We start from the raw sequence: 26,570 nt of genomic DNA on the forward strand, positions 1-26,570 counted from the left end.
GAAAATCACATTAACAAATTTTATGAATATTGCAAACTAATATAATATGTTATGTCACCCTAGTTAAGAACATAAAAAAGATTTTTTTTTTTTTGGGGGTACCCTATCTTATTGTTAGGTTGTCCTCAACCTATAAATTATACCCTCTTGCAAGCTAATTTGGCATGCCACATGAATTTCTTCACTTTAAAAAAAAAAAAAAAATATTATCCTATGTGTTTAGCAAGCTTGCTAAACACATAATAGGCTGTCATTTAGCAGCCTTTATACTTTAACAGGTCGCTTTTGCTGCCTTTTGGTAGCAAAAGCTACCGTACAACTTTTTGTTTTAAAAAAAAAATTAAAGTTCTTTTTTTTATATATATATATAATATAAAATTAAAGTGGACCATTTTAAAAAGTAAAAGTGATTTGCAGGGATGTAAAATAAATAGTATAGAATTTGTAAATTTGATGATGTGAAAGTGAGACTCATTTTAGAAAGTGATAGAAAATTAATGGGTTAAGGATAGCCTTAGCACCTAAAAATTCAATTGATGTGGATGCTCTAAAGGAGTAAACTTATATATGTAAAAATATACAATGATATTATGTTTTTTAAAAAATACAAGAATATTGAAAATCGAGGGGAAAATGGAAAATGGGTATAAACAAATAAGAAAGGTGAAAATTTTTATATTGTTTTTGTTGTTTCGGGTAAGAATCATATACACCATTTAATAACAATTAGTATATGAACTTCGACATGTCAAAATGTCAGCGAATCATGTAGCTCGTGTACTTGCATTTATGCTATAATCGTTATACGATACATTTTTTTTGGACAAAAATATTCATACCATTATAACTTATGTTATTTTTTTCCATTATTATTATCATGCACATGAATACACAATATTTTTTTTATTAATTATTCAATGGTAATCATGTATGTAGGCATAATATTAGGAGAAATAAGTTTGATTTCATTATATTTGTATTAAATGTTACCATAACTATATTTAGTAATTTATTATATATAAAATTCTTACATTAGTAATATTAATCATACCATAATTATTACTCAAATTATCAACTATACTTTTAAATATGAATTATTTAAAAAGTATATACTATTATTTTTAAAAATATTTTAACATTTAGTATTAATATTGAGCATATATTTTGCGAATCACACATATAAATACTAGTTTGATATAATAATTGTTAATAATATATATATTTTTTAAACGTTTCCATATTCGTTCTTTTACAAATAATAAATTCCTTCAAAGTAGATGACACACCAATTACATCATCCATCGTTGTTATCATTGCTACCTTGTTATCTCTTCATCTCCATTGCCTTCATTTGGAAAGAGGCAATGTTGCTCACCTCTCTAGATACGTGAGGAAGTGATGCAACATCGCCTTATTGTGAATATGAAAGGAGAAACAAGTTTATTGTTTTTTTTTTTTTTTTTAATACAAAACTATAAGAATGCAACATACATTGCCTCTTTATATATTCGAAAGAAGCGATAACTCATTGCTTTCTTCCAAATGAATGTCAATATTATTAAAAAAAAGGAATAAAGGTCAAATAGGCCACCAAACTACACACGAAACTACAATTAGGCCATCGAACTAAAAAATAATGCAATTGGGTCCTTGAACTACACAAATTCATGCAAATTAACCCAAAATAACTTGTGTGACTTGATCTTCCGGTTACCCACTTTAAAAATAATATTTTAAAATAATTTTAAATAAAATATTTAATTATAATTAAATTTAAAATTTAAAATTATTTTTAAAAAAAAGGGCCCAATTGACTTAGCTTGTTCCTGTTTTTTTTTTTTAATTTTAATTTTAATTAATTAATTAATTTAAAATTATTTTAAAATATTATTTTTAAAGTTGGTAACCGGAAGATCAAGTCAACAAGTCACTTTGGGTTAATTTGCATGAATTTGTGTAGTTCAGGGACCCAATTGTATTGTTTTTTAGTTCGATGGCCTAATTGCAGTTTCGTGTGTAGTTTGGTGGCCTATTTGACCCTTATTCCTTAAAAAAATAATCTTAAGATGTGATATCCTCATGACAAAGTTACAGTTACCATGGTAGCCAATAAATGTTCAAAAGGAAGACAAAGAGTCACACTTGTGTGAGACCGTCTCACGGATCCTTATTCGTGAGAAGGGACGGGTCGGGTCGAAGCACCATGCAAATGTCACACTTATATGTGCAAATGTCATACTTATATGCTCAAATATAATACTAATTAGGAATACAATTTTTGTTACTTATAAGACAAAACGTATTACATTTACCCTTATAAGTAACACAATTTGTATTCCTGATTAGTATTACATTTGAGCATATAAGTATGACATTTATGCGTAAAAGTGTTACATTTACATATTGACCCGATCCGTCTCACGATGAGACGGTATCACATAAGTTTTTGCCTTATTATTATTATTAGAGCATCCCCAATAGGGATTTTAGGGGAGGTTTTTGCAACTCTAAAAACTTAAGCAATAGTTTTTCACAAATGGAAAAGGTTGGCTTTTGAGCAAAGGGTCCACCTGCAACCGATTTTTGGGGATTAAAAAAAAAGAGGAGTGAAACGCGCTGCCAACCCAATAAACGCATGTAAACATGTGCCCGCTGTGACGTTTTAGAGTCGCCGCTAGCTGGCGGGCACTTTAAAATTTTGACCGTTGGTTACTTTATTTATTTATTTATTTATTTTTAAATCTTTCTTATTCTCTTCTTTTTTTCTCTATGTATTTTCTCTTCTACTTGGCTTCTTACAAACTAACAAAAAACTTTAACTATTGAAGATGCTATGATGAATAATAAGCTCACAAAACTATCCTACCAAATAGAGCAAAAGTCAATAACCTAGAAAAAATTGTTCATCCAAATAGTCTTCTCTTTAATTTACATATTAAGATAATTTTTTTAATTCTAAAAATACTTAAATAGTACAGTAATTTATGTAGTACGGAGTACAGTAGTAAAATGAAAAAGATGTATGAATTACCTTTAATTTTTTTAAAAAAAATTTCCAGATAATTGTTTGGAAAAAATTATGTGTGTTTTTCAACAACTATTTTTTCGAAGGACGCGAATAAAAAGTACACAAAAAAATCGAATTTGGATGAGCAAAGCAGATTTCAAAACACAGCAAGTACACAAAAAGTTTCGATCTTTGATTTCAAATACAACGAAAAGAAAAAGAATCTTGAAAATTATCTGTCCAAAAACAAGCCTACCCAACAAGACTAGAGTGGGAAAAGGGAAAATCTTGGAGAGAGAAACTGTAGAGAGAGAGAGAGGGGATGAAGGGAGGGAAAAAGAAATTGTTGGGCGCGGAATCTTCTCAGCCCTCCGAAATCGTCGCCTCCATCGCCGGGGACGGCGCCGGCGCGGGCAGCTCCGAGCAGCCTACGGGCATTTCAACGGGAGCTCAACCGGCGGCGGAGCCGCAGCAGCAGGACGAGATGGTCGGAGCTGATGCTGACGGCGGCGCGGCGGAGGAAGACGACGGCGAGCTGCCGGAGGAAGAGGCGGAGGACGACGAGCAGTACGAGGACCTCCAGATCGAGGAGGAGGCGGAGGGCGAGGCGGTGGAGGGAGAAGAAAATGGAAGACCTAAGCTTGCAGAAGGGTTTTACGAGATTGAGACCGTGAGGAAGAAGAGAGTTCGAAAGGTTTTATCCTTTTTATCTTTTTGTATTTTCTCTCTATCATAACAAATTGGTTAAATTAAATTTCTCGTGTGACATTTTCCCTAAAAGTTCCATTTTTTAAAAATCTGATTTCATGCTTATTTTTTGCTGACATTCTGTTTGATTGCTGTCTTTCACATCTCTGGAACAACAAAAGGGCCAAGTGCAGTACTTGATCAAATGGTAAGCAATGCATTTGTGTTTTTTATGTGTTATTGAAAATGTAAAATGTGATGTTAGTCATGGAGATTTTGTAGTTTAACTAGAGGTTGCCACTTGCCAGGATTCTTTTTCTATGGTTTATAGACATTAGTGCTTGTATTCTGATTGGTATCTACTGTTTTTGCAAAGGCGAGGTTGGCCGGAGACTGCAAACACGTGGGAGCCTGTGGAAAATCTGTTATCATGCTCTGATGTTATAGATGTGTTTGAAGAGAGGTTATCCTTTCTTAGCGTCTTGTGTTGAATTGTTGTTGATTGGATTGTGTGTGTGTGTGTCTAAAGTGTTTCTTGGGAAAGCTGTGGTCTTGACTGGATTTAGTCTTTTGTTTTATATGAAGTATGCGGTCTGGCAAGAGATCCACACGAAGGCGTAAGCGGAAGCATAGTGTTACTCACACTCAACCGAAGAAAAAACAGCAGCAGCAGCAGCAGCGTTCCCCTGCAGCTGCCACGTATAGTGTGCCAGCTGTGAAGGTCAGGATAATGGAGGAACCTTTGCCCTTTCCATGTGATGACCCGAGTGTGAATCACTTGAACAATAATGTTAGTGCGGGTGGTGTGAAAGGAGTGGTCCAAGTGGTGCACGAGAATGGTGTGAAAGCGGATTCCTCTGCGTGTAGGAGAACAAGTGAACGTAATGACTTGGATCTAAAACTCAGTGAACTTCGGGGAATGCCTATGACTAATGGGGCCAATGTGAATAAATCTCAGGAGGGTCGTATTCCAGGCGAGGGCCTTTCAAATGGGTTTTTAAAACCAGACGGGACACAATCAGTTCAATCTGGTCGCTGTACTGGAGCTAAAAGGAGAAAGTCAGGCTCGGTTAAGCGATTTAAGCAAGACTCGTCCACCAATGTATTGAACGATATGCCAGATGCGACAATCAGAGCTATCAGCGATAACGCGATTGCAGTTGCGCCTGAAGGAATTCAGAACCATCCCTTTGTGGGCAATGATTGGGGCTACAAGAACAAGTCTGCGAATTTTGAAGATGCGTATAACATTTCTCAGATTGTTAAGCCGGTGGGCTATCAAGCTGCCGTGTCCAATGGAGTCCAAGAAGTTTCCATAACCTTTTTGGCTAAGAGGTTTGTGACACAATACCAACTTTCCTTTTTCTGCCATTTTTTTCAAGTGTTTTATCTGCTTATTAACCTTTAAATTTAAAAGTTGACTGAATCAGTGGAAGAAAGACTGACTTACTATAATTCTGTTTATTATGTTATAACGTCAAATGTGAATTATAAGAAGCCACCCCTTGGTTAAGTTTTTCACAGTTATCATGATGGATCACTAAGCTTTTGTTCTCATATACAATGATGTTTATCTAATCTTGTAATCTTATATACAATATACTCGATGAATCCACATCTCTAAATCTTGGATCTATTATTTAACCTTGAAGTACTTTATGTTGTTTACTAATATCGATGTGGTCAGAATTTTATGTATTCCATCATGAGTTGTCATTTAATGTTCTTCATTCCTCAAAATATACTATTTACCAAAAAGTCATCACCCTTGCTGATCAAATCTATAACAAAGTTTAAAATTTAAAATAATTAGTATTTTTCTTAGTGCTTGTTATACCGTGGGTTCATGGAATATGAAAATGGGGAGTAGGCCAAAAAATAACATGCAATGGCACATATTCTTCTATATAGCATTGAAATTTACATTTGACTCTATTTGGATTTTATTTTATTTGTTTATTTATTATTTTTCACATGCATATTGCTGTTTTTATATTGTTGGTAGAAGTTTACCATCGGTTACACAAAACAACATGCCTTATCTGGTATTTTCAGGTGCATTTAATTTCTTGATACGTTGTTATTTTGGAGCCTTTAATGTTAAAATTCGTTATTTCCATAGGTTGCTATAAATTGCTCATATGTTTGTTTTCGGGAAAAATGTATGTAGTTATTGCTGTCGTCAATTCACATCCATATATTGCATTTAGTACTCTGTTAAAATATTAACAATTAACACCGCAAGATATGAAGAGGAAATATTTTTGGTTGTTTTTTTGGTGCTATGGATGTATAATCTGTGACAAAAATGTTGAAAGTGCAATCCTTCAGAAACCAAACAATACAATGAGATTTTTACTGCTAGTTTCCCAATTACTTGACCAACCTTGAGTATTTGGTGGGTAAAACCATAAAGTTCTTTTGAATATTTTCGGTTGGTGCAAATAATGATGACCTCTTTGCATTTTGCACTACAGGTCTGATGGGAAAGAGGTGACAGTGGATAACAAATTTCTGAAGGCAAATAATCCACTTCTGGTATGCAAAATTTTCTCATTTTCAATTCTAATTTGCGTCTTTAGGAATTTGTGGTCGTGTAGCATTATAAGGCTGCAGTTACTTATTGGATCGATCTTGCTAAACTGTGCAGTTGATAAACTTCTATGAGCAACATCTACGGTACAATCCCTCTGCGTGAGTGAAGATGCTGAGAAAGGGGAAAACGCGGCATGGTTTCCACATCTGTGAATGTATAGTGTTGTAATTTTGTAGCAGGAGGCCTTAGCTTTAGCGATACTTATGATGATGGTAGTAAATAGTTTAAGCTGAACCGCATGGCAGGAAGTCTAGTGTTACATTACACTGATTGTCGGAGCTACATGATATCCGGGGAATGAAAATTTTCACATGACATTGTTGGGCTTTTGCAGTTTCAGCAGCTCTTATTTGATCATTTTCCATGCACTTCACACACATGTTTTTGAGTATTTACATTTTCATGTTGCTTATATTCTTAACTCTGGATCTCTGTTGTTTTTAGTTGTGGTTCAGTGATCTATTTTGAAGGGAAATCTGTCTAGTCCTTGGCTTAGTCATGGTCCACAATGCATAGTGGACCATGGTCATGGCTGATACTGCAGTTGTGTTGAATTGATACTGCAATAGTGTTGAAATGGAACTGTAGTTGTGCGGAACAGAGGTCGTTTCATCTGTTCAACACACTGCAGTATCAGTTCAACACAATTGCAGTTTCAACACAATTGCAGTTCCAGACGGATGAAATGGTCTTTGTTCCGCGCAATTGTATGGTACATGGTCCACAGTATAACAATTGCCATTTATGTGGCTTAAAGATGAACAGAAAATGTTTGATCCTTGTTACATGGCAGAAGTTGTCAATTGTGGTCATACATTGACTACTTGGTTGATCTCTTCATAGATGACTAGAATCCCTATATTCTTGCAAATTGTGTTTGAGTTGAGACATCATTTGTCTTTTGCAATAGTAAAGACACTCTTCAGCATCAAAGATCCTCAGAGAAGAAAACATCATTCAAAGGAATAACAACATCTGACCATTGCCATATCCAAAAAAGCAGGACCTCTTGCTTATATTGCCAGTTTTGATCACAGACCACAGTATCTCTGTTCTCTTTGAAGCAACCCAGAGATTAAAGGTGTGCATATTCATGGCAATGACCAATGGAGGGCCTTCACCAGTGGTTCCTTCTCTCATACTAGGGTTCCTCAGCCTAATCATCGTTGGACCGACCATTTCGACATCCATCAATGGTGGCACAACTGTTGTGGTCATGCTGCTTCTACCTTTCTTCTTCTTGTGGCTGGTGCAGTTGTCTGCAACATTTGTGCCAGAAATGAAGGGTTCCTCCATCACATACCATGAGAGCAGTGGGTTTGAATATGATGCAGAAGGGTTCTTTGGCTTGGGCACCTTTCTTCTGGTAGTTCTGTTTTTCACCCTGTATAAGATAGTTTAACTTCCATCTATACATACAAGATTGGAAACAGAAGTTTTGTAACCACAACATTTATATATATCTTTCAAATTGAAAATATTGTTTCCATCAGAGCACCAAAAGAATACATCACATCAAATTCTGACAGTTGAGTACAAAAACGGGCTAGTTCTTTGGGATGTTTTTCCCTACAATCTTGGCGGGAGCGATTCTTAGAAGGTTTCCCGGCTTACCAGGAACGGCCCCTTTCACCATTACAATCCTAAGCTCCTCATCAATCTTGACAATCTTCAGCTTTCGGATCTTTGCCTTCGTCCCTCCCATTCTTCCAGGCATTTTCTTGCCTTTATACACGCGTCCAGGTGTTGTTCCAGCACCAATTGAACCGAGCTGTCTATGACTCTTCGATCCGTGAGTCATAAGACCTCTCTTGAAATTATGTCTTTTGATTCCACCTGGTGGCAAAGTTCAAAACGGTTCTGATCAGTGTTCCACAATGGCAAAACAAAAACACTCGCTCAAGATTACACTTTGCACAAGTTATCAAGGAAAGCTCAAAACGCCCATGTGAAATCCTCAAATGATAATGCAAGCAATATCACCACGCCATTTCTAATAAATTTAGCTTTCAGATGAATCAATATTAATAGCTTTAGATATATACTACAACATGAACATCACCAAGCTCTATATCAAGATTCAAGCACCATCAACATCAAGATACAATAACACTTGGGACAACCCAACCATGTTGGTCATGCTATTAGCTTGGTAACCACAAGGTTCCAAGTTCGACTCCTAATGGGAACGGCCTATTGGCCTTCTTGGTTTGAGCTGTTCGAGTCAATCAGCTATAGACAAAGTAGGTTGTTTACTTCCTTATAGTCCATTGCCAGAAAGGGTAACAAGATGGGTTTATCCAGTCTACACCCTCTCAGGTAGTGGTTGTAGGTTTATCTCTTTGGTCAAAGATACAATAACACTCTTTTTGAAAACTTCTACTAGTCTAATGCTGCAAATATATATCACAATTCTTGAATGTTTACAGTATTACACTACAAAAGCTTGCATCTTTACAGAGGTAATCAGCTAGATTAAGTCTAGAAAAGCTCAAAATTAACCTTTCACATGACAACCATTATCTTTGAACAAGCAATTATCAATACATGTATCAATTTGTTATACAGAAATACCTTGAAACCCTTTTCCAATGGTGGTACCGGAGACATCAACTAGGTCACCTTCGTTGAAAAGCTCGCTGAAGACCAGCTGCTGGTTCGGCTCGAAGCTGTCGACAGACTGGAGCCGGAACTCCTGCAAATGGCGCAACGGAATTACGCCCGATTTCTGAAGGTGTCCCATTTCGGGTTTGGTGAGTTTCCGGTCACGGACACGGCGGTACCCTACTTGGACGGCGCTGTAGCCGTCAATAGCATCGGTCTTGACCTGAGTTACAATGTTGCCTTCGCGGAATCCGATGACGGTGACGGGAACCACGGTGCCGGAGGGCTCGAAGAAGCTCATCATGCCGAGTTTGGTCCCCATTACGCCCACGCCGGCCTCCATGGAGGCCGAAATTGGGGAGCAGGGGCGGCGGAGAGAGAGTGATTTTTGGGGGTTTTGCGTGCGGAGAGGGAGGTGGACGAGGAACGAGGAGCGGAAATTCGTGGCGGCATTGGTCGCCGCCGTGGGCGGTGGCGTTAGGCGGAGAGAAGAGATAGACATGACGGTTCTGAAGAAGAAGAAAATGGAGAAAGAATGGTTCTTTCTATCCTTATCCACCGGCGAGAGCTCGAGGTGGAGGGGAGCTGCTATAGCCTGCTATTCGGAACAGCTTAACTTCTGTGTTCCCTCATTCATTATAATTTGATCCGGCCCAAACTGCATGGCCCAAGATTTATACATTGTATAAGATATTTCATCAGTTGGGCCCAGATTGAATTGGACTCTTTGCTTCCAATTTCATAGAATAGGCCCATACTATATTTCCTTCTTTTTATTTTTTCTAATCTTTTGTACTGTTATAAAACAATAGATTTGGGATTTAGGGTGTGTGGTATAACTGTATATATTAGTATATATAGTCTAGCTTCCGCGAGATGGCGAGAATAATGTTTCTTGTGAGAAGTGTGGACATTAATCTAATAAATTTTACGGTTGAAAAATAAAGATGAATTAAAAAAGGAGAAAAAAAATAGTGAGGTCAATTTTATAAATATTATAAACTTTCAAGGTTTGTAATCATTGATCATTCAAGATGAACCATTCATATTAGTCCACATTTCTTACATGAAGCCTTATTCTCATTTGACAGTTTAGGTGAGTCCACCTTTTTCAATGAATCCGTGTGGACAGATTTGGACCATTGAATGTTTGAGACCAATGACTTAGATTTCACCAACTGTGCAACTGTGCAAGTGGTGCACAGTTGGTGAAATTTAAGTCATTGATCTCAATAATTCAATTGTCCAGATCTGTCTACACGACTCATCCAAAAGGATGAACTTATTTGATCATGATTATATATATATAAACTAGATGTTAATTCACCACTTCCATCTTGATCATCATATGAAGAAAAAAAAAGGGTTTAATAGTAATTTTTTTAGACAATTTGATTTTCTTCAAAGATTTGATAATTAAATTTGTTGAATAATTTGATTAATGAGTTGTCAGTTATTTAGTTAGTCCAATTTATTCTCACCCTTTACCTAAACTCTAAAATTTAGAAAATTCCGTCCACCTAAACTTTGAAATATTAAAAGAAAAACAATCATAATCCACAATTACTTGTTAACTAGGCTATTGATTGAAGTCTAGCTCTTGAAAGATATAGTCAAAATATAAAAAAATGTCCAAAAATGCTTAAAGAAAATAAAATATATATACTTGCAATGATCAACATGATTGGATAACTGACAACTAAGTAGCTAGTGGTGTCCAGCTAAGCAAAAAGAAAACATTAATGTTACGGAGTATATTCTAGGTTCATGAATTGAACTTCAGCAGTCCACTATCAATTTTATTTTTTTAAAAAATAATTGTTGAATGTTGACCCACACTTGTGTTATTGACACTCGCCAATTAGCTCCGTTTAATTGGCTTTCCTTTTCATTTTTCAAAAGTTTGGGTCAATATGTTGAGTTTTCATTGGATATAATTTTATTTTTTATATTGCACGGGTATGTGCTCACAGCACTATCTATGTCTCTTTTGTTGTAACTCCAAAATAATAATAATACGGAGTAATAATTATAAGGTATATATTGATCAATATTGATATCTCTTGTACTAAGTATAGCTTAAAAAGTTGTTGGTGACGGACCGTCGAGATATGGTGTATTGTGTATATAATCTATGGATATATTTATCACTGTAGTACCCTACCAATATCAATGTGTGTCTGTGTGTGTGCGTTTTTTTTTTTTTTTTAATTTTAAAATATCATATCCGGTGTAAGATCGAGACATCGTTGCTAATTATGTATGTATGAGAATGGTTGCCAAGGTAAAAACAAGCTAAGTCTGACTGTTGATCTATGTTGATCACGTGATTGTAAAATAAGAAAAAAATAGTGACATTTTGAAAAATATTTCAAACTTAAAATGTGTCGCATTATTACAAATATAATAACAATGTGATCATTGATATGTAACCGTGCAATGCATCATTACATATTAGCAATTGTACTTGTAGTGTTACATAATAGACTTGTAAAATCTCAGTTTAAGGGTACATTAAAATTTGTCCCGTGTATATATTGTACTGATATTTGTATAAGACATGATTCTCATTAGAATCTGTCCTATATATGTATTGTATTGATATTTGTATCATGTGAGATGCCATTAATCTGAACCGTGTAAAGCTATTAGATATGATTTTGTTTTTGGGTTCCAACATATTGATGGCATTGAAGATTAAAGGGGATTCCTTAGATACTAATAATATGGCTGTGATTCAACATGGAATGATTGAATGTTCATGTGGTTACTTTCCACTTTCATCAATTGTTACACCAAACTTTCTGTCAATTTTGAACCTTAAAATGTCAGACATATGTTTGAGTAATCTTGTTTGTTTATAACCAACATGGTTGGCGTGGTGGTTTAGCACCTTATCCCTTAAGCATGAGATTGGGGGTTTGATCCCACCCATGTGAATGGAGCAAACCATTTGGCCAGTCCTCTACCACTTAGTGTGCTGACAATTGGGATTAAGGTTAGTCTTTTGGCTGTCGGCTGGAAGGATACCTTTGGGCAAACCCAAAAAATCTTGTTTGTTTATACACATGCACCCAACTTACTATATATAATTTTTCTTAATTAATACATGTACTTCATACGGAAAAATCAAAGAAATGCTTTAATTTATGAGTAAAACCCAAATTTTAATATCCCAAGGTAAAATGGGGATTTGATTACAGTCACGAATATTTAAAATTTTGATTTGAGTTACTTTTTGTGCGCAAAAGTGTACAAGTCTCGAAACTATATTTGCTCTATTTATCTCTTCATAGGCCTAGGAGACAAGTTCCGGGAATATAGTTTGTTAAAACGGGTTTCCTGAATTATTAAAAAAAAAAATTGGTTTCCAAGTGAGCTACCAATTTCTAGGGGTGTCAAGGTGGGCCGGAGCCCGCGGGTCAGCCCTAAACAGCCTGCAATGGGGCGGATTAGTGCCTAGAATTTTTGGACCGCAACAATGCAGGTCTCGCGGGCTTTTCATTATAGGAGACGGATCAGGTGAGAACCACATGCCCTAATCCGCCCCACTGTGAGGCAGTTTAGGACATATTCGCCTCATATATAGTAGGGGTGCACTCATGTGAGAGCCCCACTGTGAGGCGGACTTATCTGTCTCATATATAGGGGCGCAATCATGTGAGAACGAATACTGAGAAAAGAAGAAAGAATTAATCACAACCATTCACGTGTTTAGATTTAATAGATTAGATGTAATTTTAAGTTTTAGCATCCTAATACTATCTCAAACTCACCCTGAGTTGTCTCAATCCCCAAACGGCCAAACTATATCATTAATAACCAATTGTTACATGCATGTTCCCCAAAATCCCTATCAATACTGTAGTTTCATTTTCACATACTTTACATCACATATATAGTCGATCATACAATCAACACCTACACATATTTTCTTCTCAGTAAATATGATGAATGACCGGTTGAGTCTCAATTCTGCCCCAACGAGAGGCTAGCAAAGTAGCAAATCTCGTCTACACACCCAAATCTAAACAAACTAAAAGTTTTGATATATAAAAAAGAAAGGCAAATGAAAGAAGCTTTAAATTAATGGCAGCATTTCATGATAATAATGGCATCTTTCCATCCACCTTTCCCAGTGGTGGGTTCACAGTATAGTGCGAAAGAATCTTGATTAGTATAGCACAACAAACATCATCTTTTCCAAGAACAGGAAAGGGATATGTAATCTGGAAAATTCTTTAGTTTTTATTAATTTTTTTTTAAACCCAAAGATAAAAAGTATACTGCAAAAACTTTCTTCAACCTAATTATTATGTATGTGTGTATTAAACTATATTGTCACGTCTGTCTTCTTCTTCAACATTATAATGCCTATGCCTATTTCTTCTCACAGTTGAATTCCCAACACTAAGGGTCCCACATTCCGGCCCGACAGAACATCACTTTGAGAGGTTGCTTTCAGATTGCTGCTGATGAGACTCAATTCTTGGTCTTTTTTTTTTTTAATTTAATTTCACCTCTGTGATCACTGACCAACTAAGTTGCCTATGCAGACACTTATACCTATTTCTACCTGAGTTGCGGGGTGTTGCATATACACTGACGGCTGAGGGGTGCTGAAGGTGTCAGAGGTTGATTCTAGTGTACAAAAAATCACAATGAAAAAAACCATTTTAAATTGTTGGCTCAAATCAAGAATGCATTATACGCAACTTTCACAAGAAGTGAAACACGAAATTTTATGGTTACTAAACTATGGTTCAAAATTAGCATATGTAGCCAATTTTAAAGGTCGTTAATGGGAAATCGTCTAATTTTAACTATATTTTTTACTACTTAAATACAAAGTATTAATTAAAACGATCAAAACTTTGTAGTTAAGTAGCACCAATCTTTGATTTTAAACAAAGATGTCAAATGTTTGACTCTCAACCCCTTAATTACGTTGTATAAAAAAATAGCCCTAGTTATAGTACAAAATAATTTTATACAATTATTGTACATGAAAGTGATGGGTTGTGATATAAACAAAATCTCAATCAAACAATAATTTCTGAACATGAAATTTCCATCTCATGTTCATAAAGGAGAAATGAGTTGCCCATACAAACCTAGCTAGCACGCACTATAATTTGTCCATTAATGGCAACTGTTTAAAGTCAATTTTGCATCACAGAATCGGTGTGATACCATAATCTTTGGGGAGTTTTCTTAAACTCTTCACACAGGTATGTTTTTTCTTAAATACATATGTTTGGTCTTTAATCCCCATACTTAATCAATTTTCATTTTTCTCCTCTCAACACGCAATTTCTTGCTTTACACCATTCTTGTTCTATGTGTTTTATGTTATGGTGATCACGAAATACTTTAACTAACTTAGTCACGTCTAATTCTATAGTATAATGTAATAGAGTCAGTAGCATTTAAAAAAAAAAAAGATTTACGTGGTCAACGGTATTTAACTATACTTTATACTCTTGTATTTAAAATATATATATAAATTTTTGCTATGAAAGGGGTGGATGAGTGTGATTTACCAGTTTATTGTACAAAAGTAGAGTTTATTCAATGCATACCTTCATATAGTAACTGTGAATTTCTCTCATGACCTAAAAAATCTAAACTTTTTAAAATATGTATGACAATGCTAAAGTTAATTGTCTCAAATATTTTATCTCAAATCATGTGGATCTTAAAATGCTACTCCATATAACTTCATTCAATCAACTTAAAAGTGTTAATTCACGAATAATTAATGGTGTCTTTTAAATGGTGATTAAGTGGGTGAAACATGATTAATATTGTACCTGAAAGTTACTAGTTCGATTTATCTTCTTGGTTGAGTCTGCAAATGGTCTCTAAGATGCTTAAGAAAAAAACGCTATGACATACCGTACACCCTTTTCAAATAATGCCCCAAATTCTTAATTTTCAGAGATTAATGATCTTAAATGAACAAATGATATTAATCTTCACATTCTCACCAAAAGTTGAATTCTTATTTAATTATTTCTCTCTCTATATCTAAAATCCCTTATATTCTATAATTATATTTAAATTAGAGTGAAATTATTTTTAAACCTCTTTTTGCAAAAGGGACTCTCATCAGTCATTACAGTACTTAGCAACAGTATATCCACTAATGGAGAAATCAGCAGTTAAATGGAGAAGATTTGAAAAGCTAACCATACAATTCACTAACCGTCTCCTCCCCCAGGAAACCCTGTCCTACCAACCCACCACCTTCTACCCTTCAAACTCCTCTGAACCCTGAGCCAAAATTCTGTCTTTTTGGTGTTTTCATGATCATCTTTGCAGAGCACAGATTCTTGTGTGCAAATATTCATGCTTGAATAACCAAGAAGGACCCAATTTCTGTGACCTTGGAGAGCTCACAAGACCCAACCAGTGTGAATTTCATGGCAGAAATGAATGGTGTTTTGGTCTTGGTGTTGATGATGATGATGATTTCAGTCTCTGGTGCTGTCAAGAAGCAGAGCATGGTGGAAACAAATGGGTTTTTGGTTCAGAAGCACTTGAATCGTTTGAACAAGCCTGCTGTCAAGTCAATTCAGGTAAAAAAAAAGTAATCTTTTTTTTTTTTTTTTTTGAAAAAAAGAAGCAATCTTTAAAAACCATGAATTGATTAAAGGGTAGCATGGATTCATGGTGTTCTTTTATCTTATGTGCCAAATACACAGAGCCCAGATGGTGACATCATTGACTGTGTTCATATGTCTCACCAACCAGCTTTTGATCATCCCTTTCTCAAGAATCACACAATTCAGGTACCCTCACCCCCCTTTTTTTGTGTGTGTATACACATGAAATGTATAAATTGGTTCATGTTTATGAATTATGGTGGTGGTTGTTAGATGAGGCCAAATTATCATCCAGAAGGGCTGTTTAAGGACAGCAAAGTTTCCACACTGAGAGCCAGGAAGAAAGGGCCAAAACCAATTTCTCAGCTTTGGCATTTTAATGGAAGTTGTCCAGAAGGAACTGTTCCTGTGAGAAGAACAAAGGAGGAGGATATCTTGAGAGCCAGTTCTATCAAGAGCTATGGAAAGAAGAAGTTTAGAACTGTTCCCAAACCCAAGTCTGCTGATCCTGACATGGCTACCCAAACTGGGCACCAGGTACTTAGATTGAAATGATTAGGTAGAATATAATGATGAAGATGAGTTTGTTTTTGAAGTTCTTGAAAATAATCTTTTTTCACTTTGGTTTTGTTATTTTGGAGCTGTTAGCATGCTATAGCCTATGTTGATGGAGGCAAGTACTATGGAGCAAAAGCAACCATAAATGTGTGGGAGCCTAAAATTCAGCAGTCTAATGAGTTCAGCTTGTCCCAGCTTTGGATTTTGGGGGGTGATTTCAATTCAGATCTCAACAGCATTGAAGCTGGTTGGCAGGTACTTCAATAGCTCAATTGCTTCTCTTTTCTATTCTTCAGTAACCTAACCTTGTGACCCTAGCCAGCAAAACCAGCCTAGGATGGGCATAGCTGACTGGCTCAAATAAGAAAGGCCAATAAAGCTAACAGTGACTAATTGCCCAATTGGCTTGGTTGTATTTTTTTTTTAAACCTTTCTTTTGTTTTCTTGGGTAAATGAACAGGTTAGCCCAGACTTGTATGGAGATCACAACACAAGACTTTTCACCTACTGGACAGTATGTGACCAATTTTCCATTTTGTTCTCTACTTTTCTATTGCTACCATGAATGCATTCTTACCAATAGCATCACTCTAAGGTGAATTGATATAGCCTGATGGGGTTGTGCTGAAATTTCTTGAAATATGTTTGACAGAGTGATGCCTATCAAGCCACTGGTTGCTACAATCTGCTTTGCTCAGGCTTTATTCAGATCAACAACGAAATCGCCATGGGAGCCAGCATTTCCCCTCTTTCCAGCTACCAAAGTTCTCAATATGATATCAGCATTCTTGTCTGGAAGGTACTTTCCTGCAACAGTTATACCTCATAATCTCATATTACAGATAAAACATAGAACATTTATTCTTGATTGTATAACAATTGTCATTTGTGTGTTTGTTATAAACTATCCACTTGATCCTCTTTGTTAACAACACTATAAGATCCTGCATTTTGGCTTAATTGTTGCAGGATCCAAAAGAGGGCAATTGGTGGATGCAATTTGGGAATGATAATGTGTTAGGGTACTGGCCAGCATTGCTGTTTTCTAACCTTAAAGACAGTGCTTCGATGGTGGAGTGGGGCGGGGAGGTGGTGAACGGGGAGCCAGACGGGATGCACACCACAACACAAATGGGCAGTGGGCATTTCCCTGATGAAGGGTTTGGGAAGGCTAGCTACCTCAGGAACATTCAGATAGTTGACGAGTCGAACAACCTAAGGGCTCCTGAAGATCTCGGCACTTTCACCGAGAATTCCAACTGCTATGATGTGAAACTCGGGAATAATGACAACTGGGGGAGCTATTTCTACTTTGGAGGGCCCGGGAGAAACCCGAAATGCCCATGACCAAGTTGCTCGAATTCTATGTAGACATGAAAGCGTTTTCGTGGTTATTTCACTAGTATAGTTCTTGCAATTTGCAAAACCTTTTGCTTAGGTCCAGGTTTTTTACACTAGAGTACTAATATATGAAACCAGCATCCTTGTAAAAAGTGTCCAAGAAGGTCATAGCAGAACAGAAGGGCGCGGCTAAGGTTTCTCCCGGGTTGATTCTTTTATGTGTTTGTTCGGCCTGCAACTTATTGGAACTTATCTATGCCAAAAAGCTGTAAGTTTGCACCTGCTATTCATGTTAAATGTAACTATCTGGTTATATTCTTGATTGGTTCTGTTGAATATCTGATCAGAATAAACTTTTCAAGGCAAAAGCTTCACAAGTTCACAGGTTTTACAGTGACTGTCTTATAATTATTGCACCATGATACTTTAGTCATTTGTTTTATTATGTTGAAGTTTCAACAGAGGATGGTCACAGGAGAAAAAAGGGGATTCCTGTGATACCCACCTTTGCAAATATTCTTTTTGGTTTTTGGGTGACAAGGGAAACCCGTAATCACTACTCGAGGGTGTACACGGGTTAAATCCTGTCTTGTGACCCTAGCCGGCAAAGGACCACCAGCCTAGGTTGCTCATAGCTGATCGGCTTAAACCAAGAAGGCCAATAGGCCGCTCCCGTTGGGAGCTAAACTTATAACCTTGTGGTTTATTCTTTCCGCTTTTCATTTCAGAAATGACAGCACTAAGCTTTTTGTTTGGAATGATTTTGCTGGAAAGATCACATGAATATAGTGTAAAAAAGAAGAGAAATTTCAGCTGTATTTTCACCTCACAAGAGAAAACACAAGTTTATTCCATAGAAAATAGCATAAAGGGAAACTGTAGGCACACCTCAGAGTGATATATTAGTAATAGAAAGAGACTGACAGTCCAACTTTTACATTATTATAAGATTACTTATCCTTCCCAGTAAGAAATGCTTTCAGCTGCATCATATCATATCCTTGTTCTCTCCAAGCTTAGCTGATTCTGCAAAAGGAAATCAACAAAATGTTCAGAGGTTAACTCAGAAGTGGATGGAATAAGGCAAGATGAATGAAGTGTTTTGAAGAGGGTGTTGGGCAGAGGCCACTGAAGAGCCAAGTCCAACACCACTCTGCCTCTGGCAAGACCAGGTGGCTAGGGATTGTTGGACGAAGGCCTGAAGGGCCAAGTCCAGCACCACTCTGCCTCTGGCAAAACCAAGTGGCTAGGGGGATTGCTGGCGAAGGCCTGAAGGGCCAAGTCCAGCACCACTCTGCCTCTGGCAAATAATGAAATAAAGTTGCGCCTTCGCTACGAGCTATAGCTTTTGATGCAGTGATAAGCGCTTGATCCTAACAGAGAGGGGTCGGGCGTTGTTACGTGCTGCAGTCGACAGAAGGCGAGATGGGAACGGACAGGGAGACGCCACAGTCCTGTGGGAGCGTCTGGGCGCGGTTGGTTTTGACCTTCAGCTTCTGGGCTGCAGTCTTGAGGCACCCACAGGCGGTCTGCTTGTCCGGCTTGGATGATGCAGCACCCGCAAGGCTCTTGACTCCACCACAGCAATCCCCCGGGGGCGACGGCCCCCCACTGCCTTGCAGGTAGCTAATGCAAGGCTTCAGGGTGCTCAGCACACTGCCACAAGTAACTGTAGCCTGAGAAACTGGTGCTGCAACCAAAAAAAGAACCACACAAAGAGCCAAAGTTTGGTTTGAAGGCCTCATGATCAAGAACAAGAGTGGTCTAGCTAATGGCTTGCACTGATCACTTATTGTTGGTTGGGCTCAAGTTTGAGATTTTCCCTAGATTTAGTCTGGTTTTTATAGCAGAAGGATAGAAAAGGTAGCTAGTACAAGAAAACACTAAGGACTTATAAAATTGTTTTGTTCAGTGATTGAGTGCAAGAAATCCAAGAAGAATTATGCATGTTATTGTGAGGTTATTGGGGATGGTTTTAGAGCAAGTCAAAGTTTGGTGAAATAGAAACAGCAGGGAAGTGTTGGTTCTTTTAAGTAACCAAGTTGAGATGTTACAGGTGTAACTGAAGTGATATACAATACACTAATGATAGGTATTCAAACTCCCGAAAAGAGCTCAAATAGATCGGAAAACCCTACAAAATTAAGTACAACTTTACAATATCTTGCGAAACTTTGCTACATATTGGTGAGCATGAAATGGTTAGTCTCGAAGGAATACAGGTAATAAGATATTACTCTCGCATAGACAACTCAGTTGGTACTCAAGTGATAGATTAAGAGTGAAAATACAGAATCGAGCTCTGACAACTGGACCCGTTGATCTTCCCATCTAAGAAGTCACTGAGTCACTGTCATTTATCTCTTCACAATCTTACGGGATCCAACGGCACAAGACTCTTGCCTTTTGAGGGTGACGGTGAGGTGTTACTTGAATCATAAGCTAGGGTGTTTGACAGGCTCCAGATATGTACCTTTCAACTCACCTTAATAAATTTAACATATATATTTATGGTTGAGTGAAGTTACTCAAAAACTATGACTCTTTATCAACAGCCTTTCTAAATGCTGGCATTTCTTGTTTTACCTTGGCAAGTATAATATATTTTTTTCCCCCAAGACCTACTCTCTTCCTCCAAAAAAAAAGAAAAATTGTCTCCAGATTCTCTCTCTCTCTCTATATATATATATAAGCAACAAATATTATTACTCTAAAATTTTATTTAAAGCATAACTCAAGAAAGAGGGGAAGTAAACTGTGTGTTGGGCGTCAGTTGGGTTGGCCGAGTTAAATGGTTAATGTCCACCATGGAGGCGTGGCGTTGTGGCTTATAATGGAGGGATCCGGTTAAATGGATGTCCACCTACTTATCACCAATTAGTTTTGAGTAGGATATAATGACCAGATAGTCAAGGAACTATGTGGTTAAGAGTGTAGTGCTGAGATCCAAACACGTCATGTGAGCGTATGGTAAAGGTTCTAATTATATACTCTGTATATTTTTAAGAGCTGGAAGGATTATAGATTTTGTAAATGAACAATTTTGCTGTCCAAATTTTCAACAGAATTGTGTTGAAAACAGGAAAGCAAATTAAAAGTACAACAAACCAAACAGGTTGGTTTCATGTCACACACAACAAAACAAAACAAAACAATCACTCAGAAAATGGGAAAACTGCATTACACATGCCAGGGTTTTTGGCACACCAGAGAGGCTGAATTGGCTCTGCCCCAATTCCCCTGCCAACCATCCTATACCTCCATTCATTCAACCTATCCGTCGCCTCAGCATATCGCTTCTTCCCCGTTTCATCCCGATTTCCAGACCACAACGCCTCCGCCATCGCTGAAGTTCTAGGCCACACCCGAGCATCCAACACAGTCCCGTCTGCTTGCTCAGACCACAACGCCACTTCCCCTCCCAACACCAATTTCGCCTCCTCATCGTTTAGGCCATAAGTTATGTCATAATTGTAAATCAGCTGCCACGTCTTGAAGGGCCCACACCACGACCCGCCATTGCCTTGGTCAGTCCCCGGTGGCTGATCATACTGGCTGTCGTTCCCCAGAAAACTCCCGTGCCCACAGTCCAAGTAGTAGTAATCAGCCGAGGAAACAATCACCCGGTACCCTGCCTCCACGAGTCTTTTCGTGTTGTTTGGCCCGTTGTTCCACGTCTGCAAGACCACATTCTCCCGGGGAAGCAAGGAACTCCCGACACTGATACTAGGGCTCAACAGAACGTCCTCCCAGTACACGACTGTTCGGTTTAACGACACAATGTAAGGCAAGGTAGAATTAATGAATGTTTCCAGCAGCTGGCTTAGAGTCCCATTGTTGGAAACAAAGTTTTGGATTGAGGGGTCAGTGTTCCAACAATTCGAGTTGATCTCATCGGCCCCCGCGTGGAAGAACGAATCTGGGAACATGGCAATTGTGTCATGGATAACATTCTTGACAACTTTGTATGTTGTTTGGTTCAGAGGATTGAGTTGTCCAGTTCCTGGCTCAGCTGCCAGAGGTGCAGAGGTTCCGGGAGGCACCCAGAACATGTTTGCACATGTAATTATCTCAGGATAAGCTTCTGCCCAGGATCCTGTGTGCCCTGCAACATTTCCAGACCAAAAGAATTTCACCATTGCAGTCTCAAAGAAAGGTTATATGGGCATATATGGTTTTGCTAGAGAAACCTTAATTTTGAAGTCTGGGTCATCAATTAGGTTGAATCATTAACCAAATAAAGCCATCAAATTTGGAACTAGGAAGCAAACGACATTAATTTCACAAATCAAGAACTGGCATTATCATAGAAAAATGCAAACTTTTTACTGGATATGCAAAGAAAAATCATACTAGGAGTCCAGGAGTAGGAGCAAGAAAGGGATAAATTGGACAACCCAAAGTCTCAAACCAAGTTGGTCAGGCTGTGACTTAGTAATTATATGTTACAAATTTGATTCTAGCAAGAACAGGTTATTGGCTTCAATTATGAGCAACTTAAATTGATTTAACTCGACTCTTAATTAGCCGGAGCAGCCTATTAGTATCAACTATAAGCAACTTAAACTAGTTTAACTCAACTCTTAGCCGGAGTAGCTTATTAGCATCAGCTATTGGCAACCTTTTGATATCGGACAACCTAAGTTAATTTACCTAGGGAGTAGTCTATTGGTCTAAACTATGGGCAACTTAGGACTCCTGACAAAAACAACCCATTCGTCTCAGAAGCTGGTTTATCTCCACTCCCGAAGTCAAGCAACCTATTAGCCTTACCTATGCGCAACTAAGATTCCAAGAGACAACCTAGACTGGTTTATCTCAACTCCTAAGAAAGCAATCTACTGGTCAAGCTATAAATAAATTAATAGTTTAATTCATTGTGATCTTTTTATTATGGCTACTTATTAAAAAATGGAGAAATTGAGGCTACCGGGCATGTCAATCTCAGGCACAACTCTAACGCCATATTGCAGCCCAAATTCCACCACTTTCTTCACATCCTCCGGCGAGTACGTCATCTCCTCGGCGTAAGCGCCGCGGCGGGCCAGCTCCGGCTCCGACGGCAGCACCAGCGGGAAGGAATGCGAGTCCGAAATGTGCCAGTGAAGAACGTTCATCTTGTTCATACTAATCGCCCTAATCAACCTCAACAAATCCTCCACTCCATAGAAATTCCGCGAAGTATCCAGCAAAACCCCCCGGTAAGGGAAAATCGGCGCGTCGGAGATTCTCAGCCCGGCGGCGACGCGCGGCTCCTCGCCGCCGCCGCCGTACACGAGCTGCGAGAATGTCTCCAGCCCGCGCATCGCGCCCCACGCCGTCTCCGCCGAGAGATAAGCCGAGCCGCCATACGGTATGGACAGCGTGTACGACTCGTTGACGCCGTGAGCTAACGGCGCGTCCACGTCATTGACGGTAATGTTAAGGAGCTTTAAGGGCGTGTACGACGTGAGGTTCAGAGCGGGCGTAATTAACGGGCGGTGGTGCTCCGTTTTCACGGCGTTGGTGTAACGGTCGACGGCGGGCTTAAGGTACGGGTGGCCCGGCGAGACCACGGTGAAGTTCGGGCTGAGCAGAACGGCGCCCGGGCTGGGCCAATCGAAGGATACGGGCTTGGGCCATACATTGATCGGAAGCTCAGCCGCGTACGAGGAAAGAAAAAACAGAATGGGAAAAAGGGAAATTCTGGTAATGAAGAGCTCTGCCATGGCCGCCGGTCCCATTCCCATTGACTGAGAAACGATTGAGATTTGAGATTCTACTATGATTCCAACAACTACTTATAAAGGCACGGAATTTGTCATTAAAATTCTCGAAGTGACTTTAACGTTAATTTCTTTTGATGACTCTTGACTTGTTGCAAAGTACTCTTTGTTGTTTGTGCTTGTAATCTTTCTCTTGTATCCATCTCTCGTTATTAGAAAATTCTAAGATATTAATACATACGGATACAATGTTTTGACAGTAATAATTCAATAGAAAAGTATATATATAGTTGTATCTAGTTCAAAAAGACATCAGTCAATGTTAATTTGCATTGTAAAAGCTCACAATACTTTATATAATTTTAACTCTATTACATTACAGTATCTATTCATAACTATTTTTTTAACCTACTGAAGTACAGAGAGTCAATATTGACTCCACTGAAACTCGAACCACCCCTTTCTATATGGAAGTGCAACCGAATGTCACTAGACCAGAAGGTCTTGACTTATGCATGATTCAAGTATTTGAAGGTTGTCTAGTCTTGTGATATGTTCTTTTTAGTGTGATTTATTTTTCTTATGTTTGTGAGTTATTAAATAAGAACAGAGTTTCTCTTATGTACACCTTGAATAATATTAACTGACAAGATCTTATGGTCTAGTGATACAAGTTGCACTCCCATGTGAGTGGTTGTAGTTCGAATTAGTACTACTCAAGCATGCTGGCTTCTCTATGCACTCAAAACAAAAAGAAAAATAGAAAGCAGGCACAAATTAGCTACATTTTTCTCAATCACTCAAGAAGAAATAAAAAAAAAAGAGCGCAACTGTATAAATGTATAGTATTTTTTTTAAGAAGGTAATATTGATATCAACTTTACTATATATTTTTTTTCTTTTCTTCCAAGAATGGTAAAAAAGATGAAACCTTCCTTGGAGCTAATTGACAAGTGCTCATCAACACTTTTCCCATTAACGGAATTAAAATAAGTAATTTTATTGCAGTCATAAACATCACATGTCAAGGGCTTTTTGTACTTATAGAATAAATGTAAATAATAGCAAGTGTAAAATTATGAGGTGATCATATCTTTTGACTCAAAAAATGCGTATGCTATTACTATTTAGAAATGTATTCTATGTTCTAGACTTTTAGGTGAAATTCATCTTATGGCCTTAACCAGTAAAAAATATCATAAAGAAATAAACCAACACATATTATTTATAGTTGATTAATAATTATGATAATCTAATTTAGGTTATCAGTTGATCAATTTAAACAAAAAAGACTAATATATAATTTTCACGAAAAAGTTAAACTTAAAATTTTATAATTATTAAATTAATTGTGATCAACTTAATCAGAAATTGTTTATAGTAATCATATCTGTGGAGGGTAAATATTTATTTTATTTGTTGGATGGTTCTATGGCGGCCGGCACATTATCTTAACGGGTTGATGTCTTCGAGGATTAAAAGTGAAGCCATTAACTGTTGTTTTGGAGCGTTGCGGTCTGGCCCCTACTGCAGTAATTGTGATTTGGACTGCATACCTTAATCTACAAGTATGCATATATTAATTATCAAATGATAATCCATCTTCTCATAAGAACTTGCGAATTAACTTGAATGTACATATAAACTATTTCAAGAGAGATTATGTGTATTATGTACTGAAATTTAGAACTATGTATATTTATATAAATGTTTATATGCATTTATATACAAGTTCGTAAAGTTTTAGGAAAGAAGAAATTTTCATTGGAACATTTATATATACACCAAGTCTACAGTCAATTCATTAATTTGGATTTTGAGGATTAAGGTAGTTAGGTGCATGTCGATGCCAAATGTTGGAATTGGACTTAGTCTACAGTATGCAAAAATGAATAGGCAACGCTAAGATTAGTCAGATATCTTCACTTCAAAACATTTGGCTCATTCTCTATTGATGAAAATTTGACGGAATTAATAATGTTTTTTGTGATACAATGATGGAATATCTTATTTATAAATTAGGTGTTCCGATCAAGGTATAGTTTGTTGTGCTTAATGTTCTTTTCAAATACATACGGAGTATTGTTTAAGTGGTTGAGTGTATAATTTATATACTCAAATTATATACGGAAAATTGTTGTATCATGAAAAATAAATATTTCAACACTCCAATTAGTCTAGAAGAAGTAAATTTATTTTTTGGTGCTATATCCCATATTCCCATCCATGCAACAACCAAAAATATGTATAGAAGAGAGCCATTTCGGTGCACGTGTTTTCACTGATTTAACATTTGTTGGGTGACGAGTGAAGTTTGTAAACACTACCTGAGGGTGTGCATTCGGTAAACTAGTCTTTTAATTTTTGAATAATGATTACGAGTTTCCCTTCATATGGTTGAATAATTAAATAAAATATAAATAAGTTGAGGGGAAAAATAAATAAATAAATACAATTTGGTATAAAGGTGCAAAACAAAAATTAAATCAGATATCTTGCTAGATATTTTAGTACATGTACAATTTGGTATGGAGGGCTAGCTCTCGGGTTTAAGGAATGCGTAGATCATATAGATATGGATGTAGATTGTAGATTATCTTTTCTTGCCTTCGTTATGATATTCTATAGTATAACAGATGTGACGTATGGGGTAATAGGGTCCCTATAGTAATTGGATATTTATGGATACTAATGGTATGAGAATGATTTAAGAAATATAAGGCTTATCTAGGGAAGAATAATTGATTTAGATTGACCTTTTTTCATAAATAAATACAATTTTGTATAGAGGTGCCAAACCAAAACTACACCATAATGCCATATGATTACCATCATGTCCAGAATGAGGGAATTTTTATTTTCTTATTTAAAAAAATAAACGTGCTTCTGAAACATGCACTCGTGTCTTATCTTCATTTAGTTTTCAAAGTTATGCATATTAAGTTCAATGTTATGCACCTAAAGGTTGAAAATTATGCACATGCAATTTCAAAGATATGCATTTAAGACAACAAAGTTATGCACCTAATGATTAAAGTGTATGCACTCGTAGGCTAAACTCTAGCTATATACGCATGCATCCTAATAAGGTGCAAACTTTTGCACCTTACAGTGCTAAGATAACATTTTAAAGTTTTGCACCAAACGGTATAAACTTATATACTTTAAGCTCTAAGTTATGCACTCAAAGAAGAAAATACATGCGGCACTTGAAGAAGAAACAATATACAAATGAACAATATTCACCCCAAGAAGAAAAATAATACATCTAGAGAAAAAAAAAGTAAATATTCATTAGATGATAAACTATACAATCTAAAAGACAAAATATGCACTTGAAGAATTAACAACAATATGCACTCAACAAATGAAATGAAAATAATGCACCACAAAAAAATAAATTTATTTATACTAAATTACCATAATGCCACCTGATTTTTATTTATTTATTTATTTACATTTTT

At 37.0% G+C, this 26,570-nt stretch overlaps 5 protein-coding genes across 5 annotated transcripts; 2 read left to right on the forward strand and 3 right to left on the reverse strand.

Annotated features, from left to right (window-relative positions):
• Positions 1-3,129: 3,129 nt before the first annotated feature.
• Positions 3,130-6,663, forward strand: LOC116017684 (chromo domain protein LHP1-like). The gene is made up of 6 exons (XM_031258309.1): positions 3,130-3,701; positions 3,877-3,902; positions 4,071-4,157; positions 4,280-5,029; positions 6,172-6,232; positions 6,345-6,663. Exons 1-6 carry the CDS (start codon positions 3,330-3,332, stop codon positions 6,390-6,392), a joined length of 1,344 nt encoding a protein of 447 aa, XP_031114169.1. The 5' UTR covers positions 3,130-3,329; the 3' UTR covers positions 6,393-6,663.
• A 1,063-nt stretch (positions 6,664-7,726) lies between these two features.
• LOC116017630 (50S ribosomal protein L3, chloroplastic) lies at positions 7,727-9,426 on the reverse strand. The gene is made up of 2 exons (XM_031258248.1): positions 8,865-9,426; positions 7,727-8,126 (listed from the first exon to the last, which is right to left on the reverse strand). The coding sequence occupies exons 1-2, from the start codon at positions 9,394-9,396 to the stop codon at positions 7,837-7,839; spliced, it is 822 nt and encodes a 273-aa protein (XP_031114108.1). The 5' UTR covers positions 9,397-9,426; the 3' UTR covers positions 7,727-7,836.
• A 5,647-nt stretch (positions 9,427-15,073) lies between these two features.
• LOC116016267 lies at positions 15,074-17,790 on the forward strand. The gene is made up of 7 exons (XM_031256443.1): positions 15,074-15,475; positions 15,602-15,688; positions 15,776-16,039; positions 16,151-16,315; positions 16,521-16,574; positions 16,713-16,859; positions 17,030-17,790. Exons 1-7 carry the CDS (start codon positions 15,320-15,322, stop codon positions 17,405-17,407), a joined length of 1,251 nt encoding a protein of 416 aa, XP_031112303.1. The 5' UTR covers positions 15,074-15,319; the 3' UTR covers positions 17,408-17,790.
• Positions 17,791-18,192: 402 nt separating this feature from the next.
• LOC116016268 (non-specific lipid-transfer protein 4-like) lies at positions 18,193-19,223 on the reverse strand. The gene is made up of 2 exons (XM_031256445.1): positions 18,803-19,223; positions 18,193-18,427 (listed from the first exon to the last, which is right to left on the reverse strand). Exons 1-2 carry the CDS (start codon positions 19,144-19,146, stop codon positions 18,418-18,420), a joined length of 354 nt encoding a protein of 117 aa, XP_031112305.1. The 5' UTR covers positions 19,147-19,223; the 3' UTR covers positions 18,193-18,417.
• Positions 19,224-20,398: 1,175 nt separating this feature from the next.
• Positions 20,399-23,195, reverse strand: LOC116015362 (beta-hexosaminidase 2). Its single transcript, XM_031255405.1, has 2 exons — positions 22,332-23,195; positions 20,399-21,506 (listed from the first exon to the last, which is right to left on the reverse strand). Exons 1-2 carry the CDS (start codon positions 23,128-23,130, stop codon positions 20,557-20,559), a joined length of 1,749 nt encoding a protein of 582 aa, XP_031111265.1. The 5' UTR covers positions 23,131-23,195; the 3' UTR covers positions 20,399-20,556.
• Positions 23,196-26,570: the final 3,375 nt, after the last annotated feature.

Source organism: Ipomoea triloba, chromosome 4, assembly GCF_003576645.1.
Source record: "Ipomoea triloba cultivar NCNSP0323 chromosome 4, ASM357664v1".
NCBI lineage: Eukaryota > Viridiplantae > Streptophyta > Magnoliopsida > Solanales > Convolvulaceae > Ipomoea > Ipomoea triloba.